The 24737-nt window shown below is 40.0% G+C and overlaps 1 protein-coding gene across 2 annotated transcripts; it reads left to right on the forward strand.

Moving 5' to 3' along the window:
* The first annotated feature begins 344 nt into the window (after positions 1 to 344).
* Positions 345 to 23861, forward strand: LOC129700184 (F-box only protein 34-like). 2 transcript variants are annotated; one of them, XM_055640455.1, is made up of 5 exons: positions 345 to 616; positions 15018 to 15124; positions 17385 to 17466; positions 17810 to 17898; positions 19547 to 23861. In XM_055640455.1, the coding sequence occupies exons 3-5, from the start codon at positions 17428 to 17430 to the stop codon at positions 21729 to 21731; spliced, it is 2313 nt and encodes a 770-aa protein (XP_055496430.1). In that variant the 5' UTR covers positions 345 to 616; positions 15018 to 15124; positions 17385 to 17427; the 3' UTR covers positions 21732 to 23861. The 2 variants fall into 2 exon arrangements, with proteins under 2 accessions (XP_055496430.1, XP_055496429.1); XM_055640454.1 differs by lacking the exon at positions 17385 to 17466 and having other exon boundaries at positions 346 to 616.
* The last annotated feature ends 876 nt before the right edge of the window (positions 23862 to 24737 follow it).

Raw genomic sequence — 24737 nt, forward strand, 5'->3', positions numbered from 1 at the left:
TGATTTTGTATTTCATTTGCACTCTGTAATTCATTCATCTAATCACATTGTTCACAACTGCAGCATTTGGGAAAATAATAGCATAGCAATATGAAGATATATGAAGATATTGCTATTGCTAATATGAAGATATTACTATATAGATATAATAGCAATATGAAGATATATGAAGATATTGCTATTGCTAATATGAAGATATTACTATATGAAGATATAATAGCAATATGAAGATATATGAAGATATTGCTATTGCTAATATGAAGATATTACTATATGATCTTTGAGCGCCTCTGGACGCAAACAGCCGGGATTCATATCTCGCGGCATTGACCGCGGCCTGGGCGCGCGGCACCCTGGGATACTGGCAGACTCGCAGCCTCAAGTGCAGGAGGAACAACGGCGGTGGAGGACTCGGAGGGGGAGGTCGACGGCAGCGGCGAACAGGACTAGACGCCAGAAGAAGAAGCAGGAGAAGGACGGACACCACCAGCAGCACCAGCGAGGGAGTTACGCGTGAACCCAGGGTACAAAGCCCTCGGAAACCAGCCCGCCAAGTCCCGGCCCCTCCTAGGGAATCCCGCTTCCGAGGGGCCGGTACCGAGGGTCACCAACTCAGGTGAGCGGCTTTTCATCAGCCACGTCCCGGATGCGAAGGCAGGGTGCGGGCCTGTGCTTTGGCGGAGGAACGTGTAGCTATTTATTTTTTTAAAGAAAATCTGTAACTTTTTAATATAGGTAAGGCAGCTGGTTAGGCCGCAGCCACGGGCTCTCGTGGTAGTAGCGCCTAGCAAGCTGAGACTTGCACAGTTAGTTGCTCGGTGGTGACTTGAGTCGCAGAAGTAGCAACCTTCCCCACTCGCTCCTGATTATTCAGATCCGAACTGAGACACTGCGGGGAAAACTGAGCCCCCCACACCGACGTTAACACTAGACTGTTCGAGATATTTACTAATTGCATTCTCACCTCGCTTCTGTACGTTTCGGTGCTTTAACGTTACGTTATGGAGTCATACAACGCGGAAAAGCGACCAAGCGTCAACCAAGATGCTCACCTTAGCTAGTCCAATTTGTTTGCGTTTCGCTCTCAACGATCGTATTTATTTACCTATCCAAATGATTCATGTACTTGAGTTAAATGTCACTGTTCTTCACAGAAGGCAGATTTAACAGTTAAATCAGTTAAAACGTTGTACAGATTGCAGGAGTTAAGATGGAACGCTATTACTCTTTCTCTGTTTTTGTTTAAAAATTCTCTTCACTCTGATATCCTGTATGGCAATTTTGCTTGATCAAGAATAAGATCATTCTTATGATATGTTTACATGCATTACAAGTTTCATAACCATAGTATGAACATGTAACTCAGACTAACATTCAAGTGCAGTACTGAGGCAGTGTTGTAGTTGCAAGGAACCATCTTTTAGCCGATGAAAGGTGAAGATCTTAACAAGCAAAAGTCTGGTGACTTGACCAATATTCCATCCTGCTGGCACCAAAAGAATTTAAATTCATCTTGCTGGTGAAACATGGAAACTACATTTGTGCACATAATGGTCCAAAAGTATTTCATTGTGTGAAGATCCTTGAAATTTACTAATACTTATTTTGAGAAATTTGATAATGTGTTACTTTCCTGTGAAAGGACCATGTCACTTAATGTCTGTGTTCCCATTTTCCAGCTGACATACCTGGTTAATGAATGCTTGAATGTTAATTTTCTAACCTAGAGAGACTGGGCAGTAGAAATGACCATTAAAACAAAGCTTTTCATTGTTTTCTGATTATGTGACAATAATAATTCAATAACAATCCAAATATTTCCCATGAAACACCATGAATTTTGGAGCAAAAACTGCACAATTAGCCAAGCTCCAATTAGTCATGTGAACCATGAAAATAAGTGTTATCAAGGATTTTCTCTTTCCAAATGTCAGATGATGGGAGAGAAGGCAGTTGGGTGATTTTTGTTGTTGTAACAGCAGTTTAGATTTTGCTTCCTTTTTTATTTTATCCAAGCAGCAAGCATGTAGAATGCAAGAAAGCGCATCTTGGGTTTTGCTGCCGTGCATTTTACCCAAGCGTAAAGAAGACAAAAAGCAATTTAAATCATGTGCATCAGTAAATTCATTCGTTTGTGTTTTCTTGTAATTGTGTTGACGAACAGAGAATCTACTATATTAGATCAATTTATCTTTTTATTGTAACTGTTCAAAAGTAGTCTTAAGACATGCATTAACTAATGGGGTCAGGCAGTATCTTTGAAGAACATGGATAGGTGACATTTTGAAACATCACCTATCCATGTTCTCCGTAGATGCTGCCTGACCCGCTGAGTTAATCCACCACTTTGTGTGCTTTTTTGTAAATCGATATCTGCAGTTTCTAGTATCTCCTAAGGGTATGCATTACTGAGTTTTATGCCAAATTGGTAATTGCACTATAGAAAAATTAGTTTTGATTATGATTCATTATTCTTTGTCACTCAATTGTTAAATGTTGACTCTGGAAACAAGGTTGCAAGTTAAAGTTGACATTTTGAAGACTGGAACATAAGAATCTTCATTGTCAGTCATCCCGTTGGGCTTGGGCAATAATCTTCTGTGCCCTTGTACGTCTGCCAATTTGTTTCATGTGAATTCTGTAGTTTTGAGGGTTTTGAAAATGCTGCTTTTTTTTAATAGTGTTGATTTATTAGCCAATAACCCCACAATCAGTGATCCTACAAAATAAGACATGGAGTGCTGGAGCAACTCAATAGGTCAGGCAGCATCTCTGGAGAACATGCTGCTGCAGTGATGCTGCCTGACCCACTGAATTACTTCAGCACGATGTGCCTTTTTTTGATAAACTGGCACCTGCAATTCCTCGTGTCTATCAGTAAACCAACCTTGTTTTGGCAATTTAAGGCGAATGCAAATCAGCAGGAAAAAACAAGTGCTGGACTAGCTCAGCAGGTTAGACAACATTTGTAGAATGGACAGGGGATATTTTGGGTTGGGACCCTTCAAATGCTGTCTGACCTACTATGTTACCAGCATTTTGTGTGTTTTATTCAAGATTCCAGCATCTGCAGTTCCTTGTGTCTATAAATTAGTGGGATCTGGATTTGTATTTTATATACAACAAGGTTGCACAGTGGTATAACATGTAAAGTGTTCTTGGCTGATGTACATTTTTCAATCACAGTCCAAGAATGGAATTTCAGAAATCCATGATAACAATACAGCTTTTCAGCATTCAAATGACCAATTTGGGGGAAAATAATTTTTGATCAACTTTGCTTATTTATGTCTGGCTTTCAATTTTCTTCTGGTGAAACTTAAATTTATGAATAAACATAATTATTGTATGAGAGTTGCGAGTCTAATATAGAGTGCCTTTTTAGAAGTGAACACAAGAACTTTTATTAGGTTGTGCATGTGATCAAAATGAGTCTCCAGGTAGAAAACGGGTCTTTTTTTGGATGCCTGTTAGTCGACATTTGTCAGTAAGTCAGAAAATATACAAAAATCACTATGATAACTGCACTTCCACAATATTGTAATGAATGGCATCAAAAGCACATAAGATTGATAAGAGACCAATTACAAAAAATGAATAGAAACTAGTTTCAATTATAGGAAGGAATGTTTATACGTGTGTCAGTCTTTTGAATTTAATGTTAAATTTGTATGTTGAGGGTGTCCATAGGTCGGGTAACGCAGGGCTGGCTTTCAAATAACTTTTGAAGTGCTTGACAACAATCAGTCATTTACAATATTGTTACGTCATATATGTTCTATCTGAAGTCAGACTGCTGGAAATATTTCCAGTTGGGACCCTTGAGACTGATTGTAATGGGGGGAGCTGGAAAAGAAAGGTCAGGGCCAATGAGACAAAGGGTTACCAACATCCTTGTCCCCATCCACCTATATTCCTCCTTCTGGCTTTCCATTTCACTCTTCTTATCTGACACCCTTGCTCCATCCATCTGCCACCTCCATCACCTGTATCCACCTATCACTCACTGGGCTTGTTCTGCTGCTACCTTTCTTTGCAAGCTTTCTTCCCTCTCACTACTTCTGAAAAATACTGCTAATAATTTTGTTGGCTTTGATTATTTGTTGGCTTTGATTATCTGGGGTTTGAGTGTGAAGTACAGGAGAGCAATGCTGCCCAGTTCAAGAGTTCAATCGTGTTTTATTTGCCATGTGCATTGGATATGAACTGTGAAACAATTAAATTATTTCATGTTACAGGAACATTAGATGCAACACCAATAAATATGTAATAAATTATCTTTCATTCAAGTAAACTGGAGCATGAGAGTACAAAAAACAAAGTACATAGAGCAACCATAGTAGTACAAAGCCATGGTGGATTGGTGCAGAGGTAGGGTTATGTAGGGTGATTCAAACACTTAATGATTAAAGGGAAGAAACTGTTTTTGAACCTGGAGGTAATGGTTCTTGGGCTCCTTTAACACCTTCCCAATGGTAGCAGCGAGAAGAGAACTAGGGTGGTGTAGGTGTTTGATTATATTTGCAGCCGCCTTGAGGCAGCAATGCCTGTAGATCCCTTTGGTGATCACAGTATCTGTGATGGACCTCTACTTTCTACAGCCTAATTTGTTCTTGAGGATTTGAATTACCAAACCAGGCCACGATACTACCAGTCAATTTCTTAATGGGGCAAATATGTATTTAAGGCCACCGATCCGATTCTGTGAGGCTACTTGCACCAAGACACCGGTGAGATTCTATGAACCATCAGCAGAAGCACATCTGTAAGCATCCACAATCTCCGGCTTGGCATGTTCTTCACTACAGGTGTGGGAATTTTAAACCAAACCAGAAATGCTGCAAGAACTCGGCCAGTGATCTTTGGAAAGACATTTTGGATCAATGATCCTTAGTCATAACTGGGGGAAAAAAGTAAAGGGTGGACAGAAACCCAGCAGCTTTCAGAAGAGAACGGTATAAAATTTGGATGTAGGAATAAGGTGAAAGTAGATAAGTAAGGAAGATAGATAAAATAATTCAGAAATTAGAGAAAATAATGGATGGCAGAATTAAAAAAAATATTAGTACTTAATTGTGTATGCTTTGAGATAATTTGGAATTTCTAGTTACAGGGAAATAGTTTTTAAGTGGAAACTGAGTATACATGAGGGGATGGGAATTTAAATTTACCCTGATTAATTTTGGAGACAAGATGGAAGGAGGCTTGAGTGGAGGATAAATGCCAGCATATCTTTATAGGCTACTTTGCCTGAATTTGTTCACTGTTTCTATGCAAAGTGATTTAGGAAATAAAGACCATGAACGGAGGATACAGAAGTATGAAATCATTGCACATTATTGGAACATGATGTAAAGATTGGCTTCTTATTCTGTTTTCAAATGAGAGAGAGAGAGACGCTTAGTAGGGTGCCATTTTTAATTTTTTTAAAAGAGCAGGGTGGGGCTGGGAGGACGGATGATATATTAGAAAAAAAACAAATCATGCCTTATGGGTCGAACTGAGAAACAAGAAGAGTAATCTCTTTTGTCAGGAGTTTACTATGCACCCTTAGTCTGCAGTAAGTAAAATTAACAAGACACCAACAAAAAGGGATTTCATCTTGTCTAATATTAACTGGGATCTGAGCAGGGTAAAGGTATAAAACCTTCAGAATCTGTGAAATGCGTACAAGTATTTTTTAAATCAATTCATTGAAAATCCATTAAATGGGTTTTATTCTAGGTTTAGTTTTGGGAAATGGATGTGGGGCAGTGAACTTTATGATGGTAGGGGAGCATTTATTAGATTTAACAAAATTATGGAATTCTGACCAAAACTGTTTTTAAAGCTTTAAACTGAGGGAAGGTCATTATAATTGGGATGAGTTTGTGATTCTGGAGCAATATACAATGGGAAATCATAATCTAGGCATTGCAGAAGAGGATTCAGTGCAAATACGGAAAACAAATAAAATTGCAGGTGTGGGAATTTTATATAAAACTAGAAATGCTGCAAGAATTTGGCCAATCATCTCAGGAAAGAGTATCCAGTTATAGTGTTTTAGGTCAATGGCACTTAGTCGTAACTGGGGAAAGAGAAGGGTTTACAGATTTCCAAGGCAATCTTGAGAGAGTAGTATTTTGTGAGACCAAAGATTGTATGAAAAAATAACACATAGGTGGAGGAACAGCGAGTCAAGCAGCATTTGTGGAGGCAGAGTGATGGTTGACATTTCGGCTTGACACTTTGTATCTGGATTGAGACAGAAAAGAGGAGATGAGATGAGGGGTCAGAGTGAGGCAGGAGCTGGCAGGCAAAACGTAGTGGCAGACGGTGCCAGGCTGAGATGGAGTCCGAGAGATCCGGAAAGAGAGGGGAGGCATTAGTAATTGTTCCTAAAGTGAAGTCTGGTAAAGCAAATTTATATTTCTTATTACAAATGTCCTTGAAACTGTAGTGGATTGCTGCCATCTTGAACTAATAGGGAGGATTACATGTATTGTGCTAGGGATATAAGAGATTGCCGACACAATTGGAATGAAAAATAAACTGCTGAAAGAAGTTGATCAAAAGGCAAAGTGCTGGAGCAACTTAGCGGGTGAGGCAGCATCTGTGGGAGGAATGGACAAATGATATTTCGGGTCAGGATCCATCTTTAGTTCCTTCCTCTGTGCCAAGAATGGGACCAACTCAAAATGTCGCCTATCCATTCATTCCGTATATGCTGGCTGACCTGCTGAATTACTCCAGCACTTTGTGTTTTGCTGCATCTGCAGTTCCTTGTGTCTGCTTGAAGACATTTGTGGTCAAGCAGCATCTGTTCAGGCAAGAAAAACGCATCACTGTTTTCGGTTGAGAACCTGCCACAGGACTGGAAGAGGAGAAAAGATGATCAGAATATAGAATTATGGGAGAGGAGTTTGGTAGGTATGTGGGTTACCTGAAATGAGAAAATTCAATGTTCATACCATTGGTCTTTCAGGCACCAGGTGGAATACAATGCCCTCAATAATGTTTGGGACAAAGACCCATAATTTATTTATTTGCCTCTTGCACTCCACAATTTGAGATGTGTAATAGAAAAAAAATCACATGTGTTTAAAGTGCACATTGTCAGATTTTATACATTTGGGTTTCACCATGTAGAAATTACAGCAGTGTTTATACATAGTCCCCCATTTTAGGGCAACATAATGTTTGGGACCCAGCAATGTTATGTAAATGAAAGTAGTCATGTTTAGTATTTTGTTGCGTATCCTTTGCATGCAATGACTGCTTGAAGTCTTCGATTGATGGACATCACCCAGTTGCTGGGTATCTTCTCTGGTGATGCTCTACCAGGCCTGAATTGCAGCCATCTTTAGCTTATGCTTGATTTGGGGGGCTAGTCCCCTTCAGTTTTATCTTCAGCATATAAAAGGCATGCTCAATTGGTTTCAGATCAGGTGATTGACTTGGCCACTCAAGAATTTACCATTTTTTTAGCTTTGAAAAACTCCTTTGTTGCTTTCACAATATGTTTGGGATCATTGTCTTGCTGCAATCAGCAGTTGTATCAAGAATGAAGAAAAGTGAGCCAGTATCTTCAGCAGCCGTACATGCCCAGGCCATAACACTCCCACCACTGTGTTTCACAGATGAGGTAGTATCCAAGATTCAAGAGAGTTTATTGTCATGTGTCCCTGACAGGACAATGAAATTCTTGCTTTGCTTCAGCACACCAGAACATAGTAGGCATGACTACAGAACAGATCAGTGTGTCCATATACCATTATATAAATATATACACACATGAATAAATAAACTGATAAAGTGCAAATAACAGATAATGGGCTAGTAATGTTCAGAGTTTTCTCCGAGCCAAGTGTAATAGCCTGATGGCTGTGGGAAAGTAGCTATTCCTGAACCTGGTCGTTGCAGTCGTCAGGCTCCTGTACCTTTTACCTGAAGGTAGCGAGGAGCTGAGTGGGTCCTTAATGATACTGCCAGCCTTTTTGAAGCAGCGACTGCGATAGATCCCCTCGATGGAAGGGAGGTCGGAGCCGATGATGGACTGGGCAGTGTTTACTACTTTTTGTAGTCTTTTCCTCTCCAGGGCGCTCAAGTTTCCGAACCAAGCCACGATGCAACCGGTCAGCATGCTCTCTACTGTGCACCTGCAGAAGTTAGAGAGAGTCCTCCTTGACAAACCGACTCTCCGTAATCTTCTCAGGAAGTAGAGGCGCTGATGTGCTTTCTTAATAATTGCATTAGTGTTCTCGGACCAGGAAAGATCTTCAGAGATGTGCAGGCCCAGGAATTTGAAGCTCTTGACCCTTTCAACCATAAACGGGACTGTGGGTCCCCATCCTTCTCCTTCCAAGGTCCACAATCAGTTCCTTGGTTTTGCTGGTGTTGAGGGCCAGGTTATTGCGCTGGCACCATATGGACAGTCGCTTGATCTCTATTCTATACTCTGACTCATCCCCATCAGTGATACGTCCCACAACAGTGGAGTCGTCAGCGAACTTGATGATGGAGTTCGCACTATGTCCGGCTACGCAGTCATGAGTATAGAGTGAGTACAGCAGGGGGCTGAACACGCAGCCTTGAGGTGCTCCCATGCTGATTGTTATCGAGGCCGACACATTTCCACCAACACGAACAGACTGTGGTCTGTGAATGAGGAAGTCGAGGATCCAATTGCAGAGGGATGTGCAGAGACCCAGTTCTGTGGGTTTGGTAACCAGTTTGGAGCGGATGATTGTATTAAATGTCGAGCTGTAATCCATGAATAACAGCCTGACATGTGAGTTTTTGTTGTCCAAGTGGTCCAGAGTGGAGTGGAGGGCCAGCGAGATCGCATCCACCGTTGATCTGTTGTGGCAGTAAACGAACTGCAGTGAACTGGCAGGAGTGAATTAATAGCATGGCCAAGGTGGTGTCGGTCCTTGGTGATGCTGGCTGCCTTTTCTTGAGGCAGTGCCTTTAGATCCCTTTGATGGTGGGGATGTAATCTTGCTGTATAATTAGCATACCAAATAATTCTGCCTGCACATGATTGGTTCGTTTCAGGAACTCAGGCTTGACCCTCAAGACTGTGACCTCTATTGGTCCGGCAAAACGGGTGATACAGCATGGTTCTGAAACCATGTGTGCTGGAAAATCGGTGATGGATCTGTACTCGCTATTTGGTCATTTTGTATTCCCTACCTTTATTTGTGATCCCCAGATGCATTGTTTTAAAAATTATTGTAATGAATACCTGGGTACAATGAAAAACATTGTTTTGCATATTATCCACGCAAATCGTATCACATCATCGCCCATCAGTTAGAGGGGGGAAAAGAAACTAAACAAGTATAGTGTTACAGCCAAAGGATCGGGGGGGGGGGGAAGGGGAAATCCTATACTAGGATTGCACCAAGATAATTTCTTATATGTTCATATAGACATCTATATAACAAAAGATAGATGCAAAATGCTGGAGTAACTCAGCGAGACAAGAAGCATCTATGGAGAGAAGGAATGGGTGATGTTTCGGGCCGAGACCCTTCTTAAGACCTCCTCCGCCTGGTCCTCACTTTTAACAACTTCTCCTTCAGTTACTCTCATTTTGGACCAGCATCTGCAGTTCCTTCCTACACAGGAGAAATTTATTTAGTTGGGGTGTGGTAAATCTGTGGAATTCTTTGCCACAGAAGGCTGTGGAGGCCAAGTCAGTGGATATTTTTAAGGCATAGATAGATTGATTCCTGATTAGTACAGGTGTCGGAGGTTATGGGGAGAAGGTAGGAGAATGCGGTTCGGAGGGAGAGATAGATCAGCCATGATTGAATGGCGGAGTAGGCTCTTTATCTATTTATCTATTTATTTATTTTTGTTTTTATTTTTTATTTAATTCTTTATTTCGAACAGAATAAAAGAATAAAAAGCAAGTGTGAAACGGCATACAAAAACAAAACAAGAATATTTATAAAGTATCATAAACAATATCTATAAATAAATGAAATCGTATGTGTCCGAAAAGGAGCAGGAAGAAGCCAAAGCTTATTAATTCCCACCCCTTATTCAACTGCGTGCAATTATCTTATACAAATTTAGCAGCTATATGTACACCATATGTACACCAGCAGCTATATGTACACCAAATTATTTACATTTATACACTAATCGAATATTTACAAAGCCATACAAAAAAAAAGAAAAAAAAGAAAAGAAAAACCCTCATATACTATACAGCATCTTTTTTTAGTCATATATACAACCCATCACCCTATAATCACCCTTCCCAATACAATCAGTATAACAAATATCACAATCACCTATCCTCGTCCCAATATCCTTATTAAAAGTGTTTTTGTACATCTTTTTAAACTGAATTATGTTTGTGCTAAGTTCTATCTCCTGTTCCAGACCATTCCACAAATTCACACCACAGATTGCTATGCACATACTTTTAAGAGTTGTTCTGACATTGAGTTTTTTAAAATTATGTTCCACTCTCAAATTATACCCACCCTGTCTTTCCATAAACAGTTTTTGTATATTTCTTGGAAGTAAATTATTTCTTGCTTTGTGCATGATTTGCGCACTTAAATTTAACCAGATCGGCGAACTTCAGTGTGTGACTTTAAGAATAATAAATTGGTATGTTCAAGATATCCAACGTTATTGATAATTCTTATTGCTCTTTTATTGACGATGTGCCGAATGGCCTAATTCTACTCCTATTTTTTATGACCTTATGATCACTATAACAGTCAGGAGCCCTGCACTGATCCCTGTGGTACACCATTGGTCACAGACTTCCATTAACAAAAACAACCCTTCACCATCACCCTCTGCTTCCTATTACCAAGCCAATTTTGGATCTAATTTGCTATTTGGCATGGAGACCCTAGGTTTTGACTTTTGGGATTTTCTTCTTGTGGGACCATGTCAAAGGGCTTACTGAGGTCCATGTGGACTACATCTCCCATTCTCCTCTCATTAATATGGCTGTTGTCACTCTTCAAAAAATCTATTAAAATGGTGAGGCAGGCTTCCACCAACAAAACTATGCTGATTGTCCTTGATTAATCTCTGCTGTTCCAACTGTAGATGTATTGTTTACTTCAGAACTTTGTCCATTGACACCCCTATCACTAATCTTAGATGGAATTACCGTGTGCTTTGATGATGGGGGGAAAAAAACCCCAAAGCCAACATAGTATGAACATTTAAGTTTAAGAAGGAACTGCATGTGCTGGAAAATCGAAGGTAGACAAAACTGCTGGAGAAACTCGGGGGGTGAGGCAGCATCTATGAAGCGAACGGACTAGGCAATGTTTCGGGTCGAAACCCTTCTTCAGACTGATGTGAGGGTGGGACGAAGAAAGGAAGAGGAGGAGCCAGTGGGCTGAGGGAGAGCTGAGAAGGGGAGGAGAAAGTAGGGACTACCTGAAATTGGAGAAGTCAATGTTCATACCGCTTGGATGCAAACTGCCCAAGCGAAATATGAGGTGCTGCTCCTCCAATTTACGGTGGTCCTCACTCTGGCCATGTTGGAGGCCCAGGACAGAAAGGTCGGATTCGGAATGGGAGGGGGAGTTGAAATGCTGAGCCACCGGGAGATCAGGTTGGTTATTGCGAACCGAGTGGAGGTGTTCGGCGAAGCGATCGCCAAACCTACGCTTGGTCTCACCGATGTAGAGCAGCTGACACCTAGAGCAGTCGATGCAATTGATGAGGTTAGAGGATGTGCAGGTGAACCTCTGCTGCACCTGGAAAGACTGCTTGGGTCCTTGAATGGAGAAGGCAGGCATGGATTATTATTTAGGACGATCAGCCATGATCACAATGAATGGTGGTGCTGGCTCAAAGGGCCGAATTGCCTCCTCCTGCACCTATTTTCTATGTTTCTATGAGTCAAGGGGGAAAGTAAAGCGACAAGTGTAGCATTTCCTGCAGTTGCAAGGGAAAGTGCCCGGAGAGGGGGTGGTTCGGGTGGGAAGGGACGAATTGACCAAGGAGTTCCGGAGGGAGCGGTCTCTGCGGAAAGCAGACAGGAGGAGATGGGAAGATGTGGCAAGTGGTGGGATCACGTTGGAGGTGGCGAAAATGTTGGAGGATAATTAACCTCATGGAATTATTTTATGGGAACAACAGTGATGGTAAATGTGTGATTGGGATTGTTGGTTCTATTGTTCTAACAGAGTAGAACAATAGACAGTGTGGTGTGAAGAAAATAACCTGCTCCTCAACACCTTAAAGACAAAGGAATTAATAATAGACTTTAGGAAGAATAAAACGGACATGGTACCATTGATTATCAGAGGGGGCTGTGTGGAGAGGGTGGCGGATTTCCGCTTCCTGGGAATCCATATTGAGGAGGACCTGACGTGGAGCGTGAAGACCACTGCGCTGCTGAAAAAGGTCCAGCAGAGACTGCACTTCCTGAGGGTGCTCAGGAAGAATAACATCACTCAGAGACTGCTGCTGTCCTTTTATCGGTGCTCCATTGAGAGCATACTAACATACTGTGTATGCGTGTGGTACACCAGCTGCACAGCGGCTCAGAGGAAAGCGCTCCAGAGGGCCATTGACAACGCCCAGAGGATTGTCGGCTGCCCTCTCCTTACCTTGGAGGACTTGCACAGTTCCCGCTGCATCAAAAAATCCCAGAGTATCATAAAGGACATTTCCCACCCGGACACTCCCTGTTTGAACTGTTGCCGTCAGGCAGACGGTACAGATCTACAAGGACAAGGACGAACAGACTAAAAAACAGTTTTTACCCCACTGCTATAAAAGCACTAAATGTAGCCGCCAAGGAACGCAGGGGCGATACATACTAAGGGACTGTGGTACACTGTGAAATGGACAGAAGGATGGAGGGTTGGGTGTTTATGCGTGCTATTTTCATGATATTTATTTTAGTTGTTTATCTTTTAATATTTTATCTTGTATGTGTCGTTAGCTTTTAGAAATGTTTGAATGGTGCACTGACTGGCTGACATTTTTAAATTTCGTTGTACATGGTTCATGTTACAATGACAATAAAGAAACTATTCTATTCTATTCTAGAGTTGGTTGGGCCAAACTAATATGTTGTAAATTCTATATATTGGAGAACTTTGGATCAAACTCTACTAGTTAATGCTGTAAATGCATTTTGGGGTGTATTTTGACTAAATTATGCAACAGAACTAAAACAAAAGCCTAATTTTAGTGTACAGTTGCTGGTGTTGAGATCAGCAATGATGGACACATGGAACTGCAGATGCTGGTTTACAAAAAAATACAGTGCTGGAGTAACTCAGCAGGTCAGGCAACATGTCTGGTGAAACTGGATAGTTCACGTTTTGGGTTGGGACCCTTCAGAAGTAGAAAGTAGAAGTGGTATGAAGAGTTTTGTGTCTATCTTTGGTGTGAACCAGCATTTCAGTTCCTTGTTATTACAATTGTTCAGCAAATTCATTTTAGTGCATGTGCTTAAGGACAAAAATGAACGTATCTTGTGTTCAAATGTTCTGCAGGCACTTGGTTTTCCATGTAACAATGTTTAGCTTGAACAGTAAATTAAGGATCTGTGATGCATGATTCCTGTAGGAAGAGAGAGAGAAAAAAAGTTATTGTTTGAACATTCCGACAGCAATGTATTACTTAATTGTTTTATTCTTTAACATTGTCTACAGGAAATGTTTTCTCATTTTCTAATTGCTTTAATGGTTCACGGTACTTTGGATGGATGAGTAAGCAATCATGTTATGACAGCTGGCTGACAGAGCAGTGAATGGCTGGTACCAGCTCATGGCTACGCCTAAAACAAAACTGTCAGATAACATTTAGCAGGTTTGGGTGGTCTTTTATCAGTCAAGTGCTCGTGATATGTTAAAACTCATCCCAAAGAGTCTAAGCCTGTTTGTTCAGGAGTAATAAGAATGTCACAGACTTGCTGCAAGTTGGATATGTTGTGAAAAATTTAAAGTGCAGCTGGGTTATACATAGAAGCATGATGTTCCCTTGGGTATTTTTACGGATGCACCCGCCAATCATATCTAACTTGGTTGGAAAATATATATTTTTAAATTAGTTTTGTTTTGCATTTCTTTAAGATGATCAGTGCTTTACTGCAGATTGTCTGGTAGCCAAAATAATTAGAATTGAATTTCTTGTATAGAATTTACTGTAGATGCTAAGTCAGGACTAGATTTCTTTAAAATTATATGCTGTGACGTCTCTTTGCTCTGAAATGCTGCTTTGTCCCTCTGAATCTCCAATGTACCGGCGGCCTCCACTTGTATTATGAATTAGGTACACAAAAATGCTGGAGAAACTCAGCGGGTGCAGCAGCATCTAGGAGCGAAGGAAATAGGCAACGTTTCGGGGCCTGAAACGTTGCCTATCTCCTTCGCTCCATAGATGCTGCTGCACCTGCTGAGTTTCTCCAGCATTTTTGTGTACCTTCGATTTTCCAGCATCTGCAGTTCCTTCTTAAACACATGTATTATGATGTATTTTGGTCTACTTTGTTCTCTGACTATTCTACCGTGTGATACAATATGCATATACCTATATACCTTAATTTAGTTAGGAACAGTTGATTGTGTGAAATGGGCTATTTTAAATCATTTTGGTTCTTTCAAGGTTAATTCTAGTAGTTTTTAAACATTAAACAATTGATAATGCACTATTTTGTCTTTTGAATAGTTGAACGTAATGCAGATAGAGTCATAGAGTGGAAACAAGCCCTTTGGCCCAACTTGCCCACACCGGCCAAAATGTCCCAGCTACACTAGTCCCACGTGCCTGCATTTGGTCCATATCCCTCCAAACCTGTCCTATCCATGTAAGATATAAAATAATGTCTGATAACTTGCATCTGTGTACAGGTCTACAAATTTGGAATTTTATTACAATTAGACATTATAATGACATAAGACATTAAAATGTCATTACAATATAATAATTTATAAATATGCTTGTTTTATTAAAGGCGACCACATTTGGGTGCAATTAAATATTTGTCATATATTTTGCTGCAAAATAACATTTTCTCCCTTCTGTTTCAGTGTGTTTTGAAGTAAATGTGGTAAGACGCCATGCCAGTTCTCCAGATCTCAGGATATCGGAATCGATGAAGGAGGTGTCTGGATGCCTTGCTTTGAAATTGCCTCTGGTGAGAATATCATTTAATGACAACTTGTATGAGGGGAACAAAAAACGCATGCTTCAATTAACCAAATAATAAGTAAATTTTCATGCAATGCTGGCGTAAGTCAGCAATTGTAAAAAGGTTTTGTAGGTTCTGCATCGGGGTACAACATGAAGATATTCCAATTTATCCTGCATATTTATGATTTAAAGTGTCATCCATATCTAGCATTTTATTTTCTTCCCGAACTTCTGTCTTTCACTCCCATGTGCCCCCGTTATAATACTGTAAACCCTCTTATTAACGGATCCCCTTATAACGATTTTTGGTTATAGCAGACAAACCTGCTAACGCCACCCAGCTTGCACTGCCACCTCAGTCCCAGCTTCTGACGCCACCCCGTGGTCGCAAGGTGCACCAGCAAGCCTTTCTTCACCCACCACACAGTCCAGTTGACACAGCTGTTGTTACGGCTCTCGTACTAGCTCCTGGAGACGACTATTTCTTTAGGCCGCTGCCACCAACAGGACACGCCCGGTCACCGTGAGATTCCTTATCTTCCCGTTGGCCCTTTTACTTTGTCTACTCGGCTTCTACTCACACCCTCCATCGCAGTCACCTCCTACTTCTCCTGCCACTTTGTCCACTCGGCCTCTTCCCCCCCCCCCCCCCCCCCCCCCCCCCCCCCCAATGCTGCAGCTGCCGCCTCCTCTCCCAGAGTTGCCGACTTACTCTATTTTGGAGGATGTTGGACAAAACATCTGGTGAGAGGGGAGGGAGCCCCATGATGACGGAGCATAACCTGTCTTTAGCAGTGGACTAAGGAAAGTGCATTCATTAGGGGGCTACAGCGTAACCCGCAACCGCAGCCATGTCAACCAGTGAAGAAGAGCTCACTGGTGCAGACCTTAATGCTTAGTTTTAAGGTGAAACAACACAAAATGCTGGATTAATGCAGCAGATTGAAAGGGTCCCAACATCACCTGTCCATGTTCTCCAGAGATATTGCCTGACTCGCTGAGGTACTCCAGCACTGTGTCCTTTTGTGTATTAACCATATTAAAGCCCCCCCATCATCTGCAGTTCTTTATTTCAACTACATACAATAATAATACCGGACCTGGTTGTGGCAAAGGATTGACTATGATGGAAACTCTCTCTTCCCCCCCCCCATATGGTGTGTTATATCGTGTTTATTGTATATCTCCTTGTTTGTGTAGCGAGCGCCAGAAAATAAGATGTCTATCAATTCATTCCAACCGTACCCCGCTAGCTATCCAGTATCAGTGATATTTAGTACGATATTTTGCAGTATACTTTGGAGGGAAGGACTGAGTTGCATTCCAGAGATATGTAATTACGAAGTAGAATTGGGTTTATTTTTCTTCAATGTCCCCTTCCTCCAGCCATGAATAAAATCTAGTGTGCAAGCACTTAGCTTGTTTATCCTGTAAATACAATTTGATAGTTTTGACCGCCTGAACACCTTTGCTGAATGGTGCAATTAAATTGAAGGATTTAAATTTTTAATGTTTGGATGAAATAATAAGTATTTTCATTGCTTTATACATTTTTTTAAACAATCTCACAGCCAGTAAATATTCAAAATATGTAAGAATTTGGTTTATAATTCAAAGAGCCAAACTTTAATGGATTGCCAATTTAATGAAATATCAATTAAATGATCAGTTGAATAATCAACTGGGGTATCAAGAACTAGAGGACATTGGTTTAAGGTGAGAGGGGAGAGATTTAATAGGAATCCAAAGGGCAACTTTTTCACACAGGTTGGTGGGTATATAGAACGAGCTGCCAGAGAAGATAGTTGAGACAGGTAATATAAGCAACATTTAAAAGACATTTAGACAGGTATAAAAATAGGAACGATTTAGAGGGACGTGAGCAAATTAGATTAACGTAGATGGGGCATCTTGACAGCGTGGACAAGTTTGGGCGAAGTGCCTGTTTCCTTGTAGCCTGTGTTTCCATGTCTCCTGAAATGCTTTATTTAGTGTGCTTTATAAAAAATTAATGTGTGTAGCAGCAATTCATTTGTTTTCTGTAGTTGCCTTTCCTTTGCAAACCCCAATGAATTGTACTAGGGTCATAACTGCACTCTCAGTTAACAACATGGATCAAGAAACAGCTTTTACTGTCTTCCACTAAAGTATCGTTTTATTTTTCTTTGCTTCTGGACCATTGTAAATTTATCCTGCATGACTAGAATTTGCACATAAACAACACTCTTTTCTATTTCTATTCTCTGCTTATTGCCCCTATTCAGCTTCACACTGCTTGCAAGTCCAACTGCACCTCTCCACTTTTTGATGGTCACCTTCTATGGAAATATCTTGTTGTACCAAAAGGTAAGCTCCAAAACAAACATCTAAAAATCTATTTGTCCATTTTATTACTTTTCCTCTCTTCTTCAACTTTGACTTTTCAGGAACTGCTGTAACGCAGAAGCAGGCGCGATCAAGCATTTACCATCGTTTTTATTATATTAGAACTAGTGTTAGGAGGGTGATTATTGAAACAATATTCTATTAAATATAATTAAGATTTAGCTTCAAAGATCATTGACAAGGAGAATTCTTGAACTCTGTCACCATTTTAGGATGTGTAACAGAATTAGAACTATTGCATTTTCTAAGTATATTATCAACTCGTGTCTTTTTCATTGTCTCATGACTCGCTTCTCTTCACCAGGTGAACATTTGTTCCCGTGAGCAAGTTGGCTTTGTTGTACTTGGGACTCCAAATGAGGCACAAAGATGTGATGTGAACAGATTTTTACGGTGGGTTGCATTGAGGTGTTCTTGCAAACTTGGACCTTCAATATTTGATCAGCCTATTCATGAATTTCACAATTTGGTATCATCCACATATTAAAAAGTACATACCTCAGTGCTGATCTGTGATGAACTTGCACGTTACTTTGTTCTATGACATTACAGATATTTGTACCATTTTGTTCTTTTTCAGATATTTTTCAGTTCATTTTGGAAGCACTCCAATCATGGCTTTTATTGTGACTTTGTGCTAGTCCCCCATATATAACAATGTTAAAAAAAAAAATCACTAAAATCTAAATAAATACTTAGGAAATTTTTCCTCACTAAAAGAAATACCTGAAAAAAATTCTGAGGTCAAGGCTATTTCCTTGAGTATTATAATGGACTCGGAGCTTTTGGCATCATTTAATATATTCCTTGCAAATTGTAACGGTTGAATCTGATTTTCCTAAAATTTTAGCAAGGTACAGTTTTTTTTTTTTAATGTGTTGCTGGGCTGTGCCACCCTATGTTTTCATGCTGAGGTACAGAAATGTTTGAAGTACTATTCTACCATCCTAACTTTAACAATGAGAACAACTGCATTTGAGTTGTACCTTTCCCTGTGCATTTCCTTTGTAGAAACTTGTTCAGTTACAGGGGGAATATGCAATTCTACTCTGGCAGCTATACTCGGGATCAAACCTGGGTCACTGGAGCTGTGAGACGACCATTAAATATACCAGGCTGCAAAATGAAATAAATTATTTATTCCTTTAAATTGATCCTCATATTTTTCATCTTTGCTGTATCCAATACAAATCTGGCAACAGCTTTATAACAAATGAAACCCTTTATAACGAATTTCACTTTTAGTGGATGGTCTTGCCGATGCCGCACCCAGCTCGCTCTACTAGTCTGACCACTCACAGTTCCGGCTTCTGACGCAACCCTGACTCGCAATGTGCACCATCGAGACCTTCCTCACCGTATTGCCTGGTTAATGTGGCTGTTATTGCAGCTCATGTTGTAGGCTCTGGAGACAGCGCTTTCTTCAGGCCGCTGCCACCGTCAGGATGCGCTCAGTCACTGGGGCTCCCTCCCCACTCACCAGCTGTACTTGGTCTCTACCCCCCCTCCCCTCCTCCCTCCTCCCTCCCCCCCCCCCCCCCCGACAGCAAAACAACACCAACTAAACTCTGAACTGTTGTGGTTGCACTAGGGACTTCAGGCTTTTGTTTTGTTTTCAGTACATATGACAAGTAAACACTCTTGCCCCTTACCATAAGATTCTAAACTATAGCCATCTGGGAAACAAAATCAGCTACATTTGATTTTGGCTAATAAAGGGGGTAGCCTGCTTTGCAGTAAGTATTGGGATGCAATTATGCTTGGTATTGTGGCTTGCACAAGACTGTTCTGTCAACTGGCAACGATATGTTTGTAGAATGCCCAATTATAGGGGCTGGAAGCTTGATCTACAAATTTAGGCTGTGAGCTTGAACACAAATTCCTATTGTGTAATCAGCTGATATGACTATGATTTCAAGACTAAATTTTGTGGGTATCTTTCACGGTACACACAATTTTGCACCGCTTTTCTTGCTAGGTATTTGTTTTTAAAGAAATCAAAATCTACAGTTATATTGTGATCATTTCTCTTCATTTCTAGGTTGGCAACCATGCATCTGAAGCTGCACCCAAAGCTACAGCAGAAAGATGCATCTCTTGAATCAAGCCAAGAGGCACTTAGAGGCCTTCGGTCAAGCCACCACACAACTGTAGGGGTTGAAAGATGCCAATCTACCTGCAATAAACCATTGTGCTGTAAATCCATTGCTTTGGCATCTCACATCAGCTTGTGGTGTCCAAGACCTTTTGGTTTCATTTCCCAAAATAAAATGTGCAATACGAGGAATCCAGCTGATAATGTTAGTTTTAATGGAAGAAAGAAACAAGTGTCTGAAAATGTTCTGCCTCCCTCGATTCATCAGGAAGAAGGGGAGGCACAATTGGATATCTGGGCAGTCATAAAACCTGGTAACACGAAAGAGAAAATCGCCTTCTTTGCAGCACATCAATGCAATAACAGGACCAGCGCCATGAAAGTAAAGAGCAGTTGGGATGCTGAGGTCACAACTGCTAAACGCAGAAGGAAATCGGTTGATCTAGAGAAAGTAAAGGTTCAACCAGTGAGAAAAGAGAGCGTTGATAAAAGGTATTTGCGTGCAGACCCACCAACAAGCAGTAACAGTGATGAGAATTCATTTGTAAATATTGATAAACAAAATGCTGATGGACTTGGTCATAGCAGCTCTCTTTCTGTGGCAGAAATGGTGGCTCTTCTAGAACAAAGGGCAAATTCTCTTCTCCCAGACTGCAGCAAACCGTTTACAAATGCCAATGCTCACTCGCCGAGTGTTGTGCATTCAAAGGGAGGGTCCTCATCAGTAGAAGCCATTTCACATACAGGATCGGAGCCTGGTTTAAGTCACAAAAAGTCCACTGAAAATAAAAAACTACAGGGTGAATATGTTCGAGTTATCGAAGTAATAGCTAAGCTTGAATCGGAGTGCTTAAAGAATCAACACAACAGAAATGGACAAGTTAGGAATAATAGCTTTCGGAGAGAGGTGGGGAGGGTTTTGCTAACCGATCCACATCTTTCGGAAGAAAGCATGAAGAGTACAGGCATTATTAAAAAATCAACTAATGTACCCAGTACAGTTGATAACATTGGGCAAAGCAAAGAACAATGCTGTCATATAAGCACAAGCTATACTAAGCCATGCACTGAACCACTGGATAATGCCACAAGTGTTCCATCTCCAGCTATTAGCTTTTCAGGTGTGGTATTGGATCTCTCTTCTAAAGAGGCTTCATTAACCCACAAGGAAGCAATGTCATTGCCAAACAGTTGCAGAGAACGTTGCAGTCGTGATGCTGAGGTATCAGTGGAGTGCTGTAATGCCCCGTTACTGTGTTGGGAAATGGACAATAAGTTTGTATCAAACTTTACTTTTCCAGAGAATGGTATGGGTGAATATGCAACTGATTTTATTGTCGATGAGTTAGAGTCTTGTGTGGCAGACAGGAATATGGATAGGGGGGTGAAGGAAGGAACAGAATGTAGATCTATAACTAGACTTCATCCATGTGAGGAACCCCTTCCTGGAGAACTCTTTTTCACACTTGAACAGTCCCATATGGAAAACTTGGATTCAAATGAAAATACTACTGAGGAAATCCTGGATATTGCACAATGCAGGGATCACTTTCTGATTGCTGAAAGCAGAACATTCAACCGAAGTTGCTCACAAACAAATCGGGATAATTCACTTGCATCTTTTGGAACAATATGCCCTTCTTTAACTGAGCCCTTTCCTCTCAGGAGGCAAGTATCTCATGAGTTCCTGGAAACTCGCTTCAAAATCCAACAGCTCCTTGAGCCTCGGCAATACATGGCCTTTTTACCGCACCACATCATGGTGAAGATTTTCATGTTCCTTCCTACCAAAACCCTGGCAGCTCTCAAATGCACGTGCCATTATTTTAAGTTCATTATAGAAAACTATGACATTAGGGCAATAGATTCACGCTGGGTCTGTGACCCACGATACAAAGATGATCCATGCAAGCAGTGTAAAAAGCATTACTCAAAAGGGGATGTGTCACCGTGTCGGTGGCACTCAAAGCCCTATTACAAAGTTCTACCCTATGGGCGTTCTTACTGGATGTGCTGTTGGCAGACAGAAAAAGACTCACCGGGCTGTAAAATTGGGCTTCATGATAATAACTGGGTGCAGTCTCATAATCATATCCAACAAATATGTGTAAAAAGTGGAGAAGATTTTTGAAGTTTAAAAAAAGGTGAAATTGGTTTAGTCTGACTGGCGATGTAAAAAAAAAAGTTATTGAATTGTTTGCTTCCTATCAAAATTGGAATATTTTGTTGGTTCTGCACTGTTTACATTGTACAGTAAAAACATGTTAGCTTACGTGAATCTGCATGAACCAAACTGCAGCAGGCAATAGCTGTGAGAAGTGCAGTATTTGCTCTATCATGTGTTTGATTTATGATAGTGTTGTACTGTTAATGTAGTTGTCACAGCAACAAACCACTACAATGCAGCTATATCAGTGTTGCAGTTAGTCTATTTTAAGTAATGATCTTTCTTTTGAATAGATTGTATATTCTACCTAAAATTACATTTAAGCGCAAAATATTGACATGGAAATGAATAAATCTGAACAAAATTGGCCACCTGGGACTAACTGAGAATTATGATGGTATGTGTTGCTTTACAATGTTGGGTCAAATTCAGACCTTTATTAGTGGCACTGCAGAATTACAGGTTATGCAAAATGAAATCTGATTGAATGTGGCATTACTTGAATTGTCACTGTCAGTGTACAGCAATGCCTACGTTGAATTAATTAGTCTCAGATTATTTTTGGGGGGGGATGGGTTTTTACTGGACTAAAAGGTTTGGTGGTATATATGGAGAGTTATATGAACTATTGTACAGTGATCATTTTACTGAGATGGATGTTTTAATAGGATTTACCAAATTTGTGTTAATAGCATATAACTCAACTGTACATCAGAAATAAAATTCATTGTGCCATGGCAAACAATTCTTTGGTCCAATCGATATAATTCAATTATAATTTTAATCTTGTTGGCAGAAAAGAAAAATAGTTTAAACAAACCCACAAAAAGAAATCAAACTCTAAAATTTATCCTTGGGTATTAAAAAGAGATGCGTGGAAATTAAGTCTCATTCCCACATATAACAAGAATGGGCCATATTTTAACCCAAACATGATAAATTGCCAGCCTTTAACATTAGCACCTCAAATTAGCTTTTGTTTTGAGTTAAGTCAAAACCCTTGTTCCATCGTCACTTTAAAAAGGATTAAATCTTCATGGCTATCTTTTTTTTAATCTCAAAACTGAAAGCAAAAGTGGCAATTCGGGTCTTTGCATGAATAACTTTATTTTCTCAAGTGTGTGAAGAAATGACATTTTATTTTAACCGTATTACACTTTGTTCTCTACCTGCATGAATATAAAATCCAAATATCCTGAGACAGGTGAATCTTAAGACCAAAACAGGAAATAGTCACCAGGACATACTTGGTGGAAAGATGGAAAATGACAAAACTGGTAATCGGCCTAGAAAAATAACCGTTATTCCCTTCTCCGTGGATGCTGATTTGCTTCTTTTTCTCTTCACATGCAATATTTTGATCTTTGTGGTTACTCCAAAGAGTAAACGTAAGGATACCAAATATAAGGATTTATTTTGCTAAGTAAATCTTTAAAGTGCTTTTATTACTGCCTTTGTAAGCTTAGGGTGCACAATTGCATATTTGTACATTATTATGTTTGTTGTTAGAGCTAGGATTTGTTTGTTTTTTTTTGCATTGATACTGTCTTTTAAATGTGTCCCTTTTGAATCTCAACCTTTTCAAAGTATCCCATCCATGTATTTTTTTTTAAACTTTACTTTCAAATGGTGCCTAAAATTGTTCATTTGTTAGCTACTGAGTGAATGCTGCCTAACCTGTAACACTGCATATGGCTTTGCATTGTAATATATTTTATTTCCCTAAACCTGCCGCTTGCTCCGAAACATGTGCTAATTGCAAGGATGTCTATTTACACTTCAGCAGTTAGGGAGCACAATTATAAAGCTGCTGTTTCTGTGTATCATGTACATTAACTTGCAATTTTCTATAATTTTAAGATCTACAAACATAAAACAATGTAAAATGAATAAATGTGGGACATTAATAGAACAAAATTACTGGTTGTAGATGTTTGGTATCTAACTATGGAAATTCATTTATCCCCTTCTCTATATTAGAACTGTTAAAGGTTTTTCTTTACTATACACATACATCAATCAATATGTTGGAAGCTGTATTAGTCTCCAAATATTCCATTTTTCATAAAGCCAGATATTGTGTCGATAACAATTTATTTCATCCCTGAAATGGATTGTTGTATTTTTGTCTACAGTGTTGCAATTACACACATTTGCCTGATCTTTAAATCTATTCCAAAATGTAGGCCTTGGATCATAATTTAAGCTATCTTGTTTTGTTTTATCTTTAGGATATGTTATTAGTGCATCAGTAGCATTTAAATTATTTGTTTGTCATGTCTCTACATTGTGGCCTTTGTCTGTTTTATTGTGCAGATAATCTCATGTATGTAATCATTTTGTTTTGTTATGCAATCTCAACCTTTGGAGCTGTTTGTAGTTCACAAGAAGGTGGTAGTTTGCATATATTATCCCTGCTCTGTGCTGTTAATTATTTTATGATGTAACATGAAAAGCTTTTGAAGCAGGGACTATAGTCCAACTGATCTATAAGTTGGTCTGTGGTGGTGAAAAGGACTCTGACAAAGTACAGATAATTAGCTGTTAAGAATTACAGATGGTAACATGATAGACTTTAGAGATACAGTGCAGAAACCGGCCCTTCTGTCCGTGCACCAACCAGCGATCATACTGGACACTAGTACTATCCTACACACTTAGGACAATTTACTTTTTTTTTTTAACCAAAGCCAATTTCACCACAAACCTATATGCGTTTGGAGTGTGGGAGAAAACCGAAGTCTCTGGTGCTGCAACTCTGCTCCTGTGACACTGTGGTTATAAACTATGGTTTGTATTAAGTTGAAGAATGGTTAACTTTTGTGTTAAGTTCTACAAAATAGTAGTCTTTGATTTAGAACATATAACAAGGGAAAGTACATCATAGGTACAGGCCCCTTACGGTGCCAAGTTAAATTAATCTCGTCTGCCTGTGCCTGCCACGCTTCCGTCAGTCTGCCCCAGGGCAGC

This window comes from Leucoraja erinacea, chromosome 9, assembly GCF_028641065.1.
Source record: "Leucoraja erinacea ecotype New England chromosome 9, Leri_hhj_1, whole genome shotgun sequence".
Classification (NCBI taxonomy): Eukaryota; Metazoa; Chordata; class Chondrichthyes; order Rajiformes; family Rajidae; genus Leucoraja; species Leucoraja erinaceus.

Coding starts and splice junctions, on each gene's coding strand:
- LOC129700184 (XM_055640454.1), top strand. CDS start 15,083: ATGAAGGAGGTGTCTGGATGCCTTGCTTTGAAATTGCCTCTG. Junction 15,125..17,809: donor TTGCTTTGAAATTGCCTCTG/GTGAGAATATCA, acceptor TCTCTTCACCAG/GTGAACATTTGTTCCCGTGA. Junction 17,899..19,546: donor GATGTGAACAGATTTTTACG/GTGGGTTGCATT, acceptor CTTCATTTCTAG/GTTGGCAACCATGCATCTGA.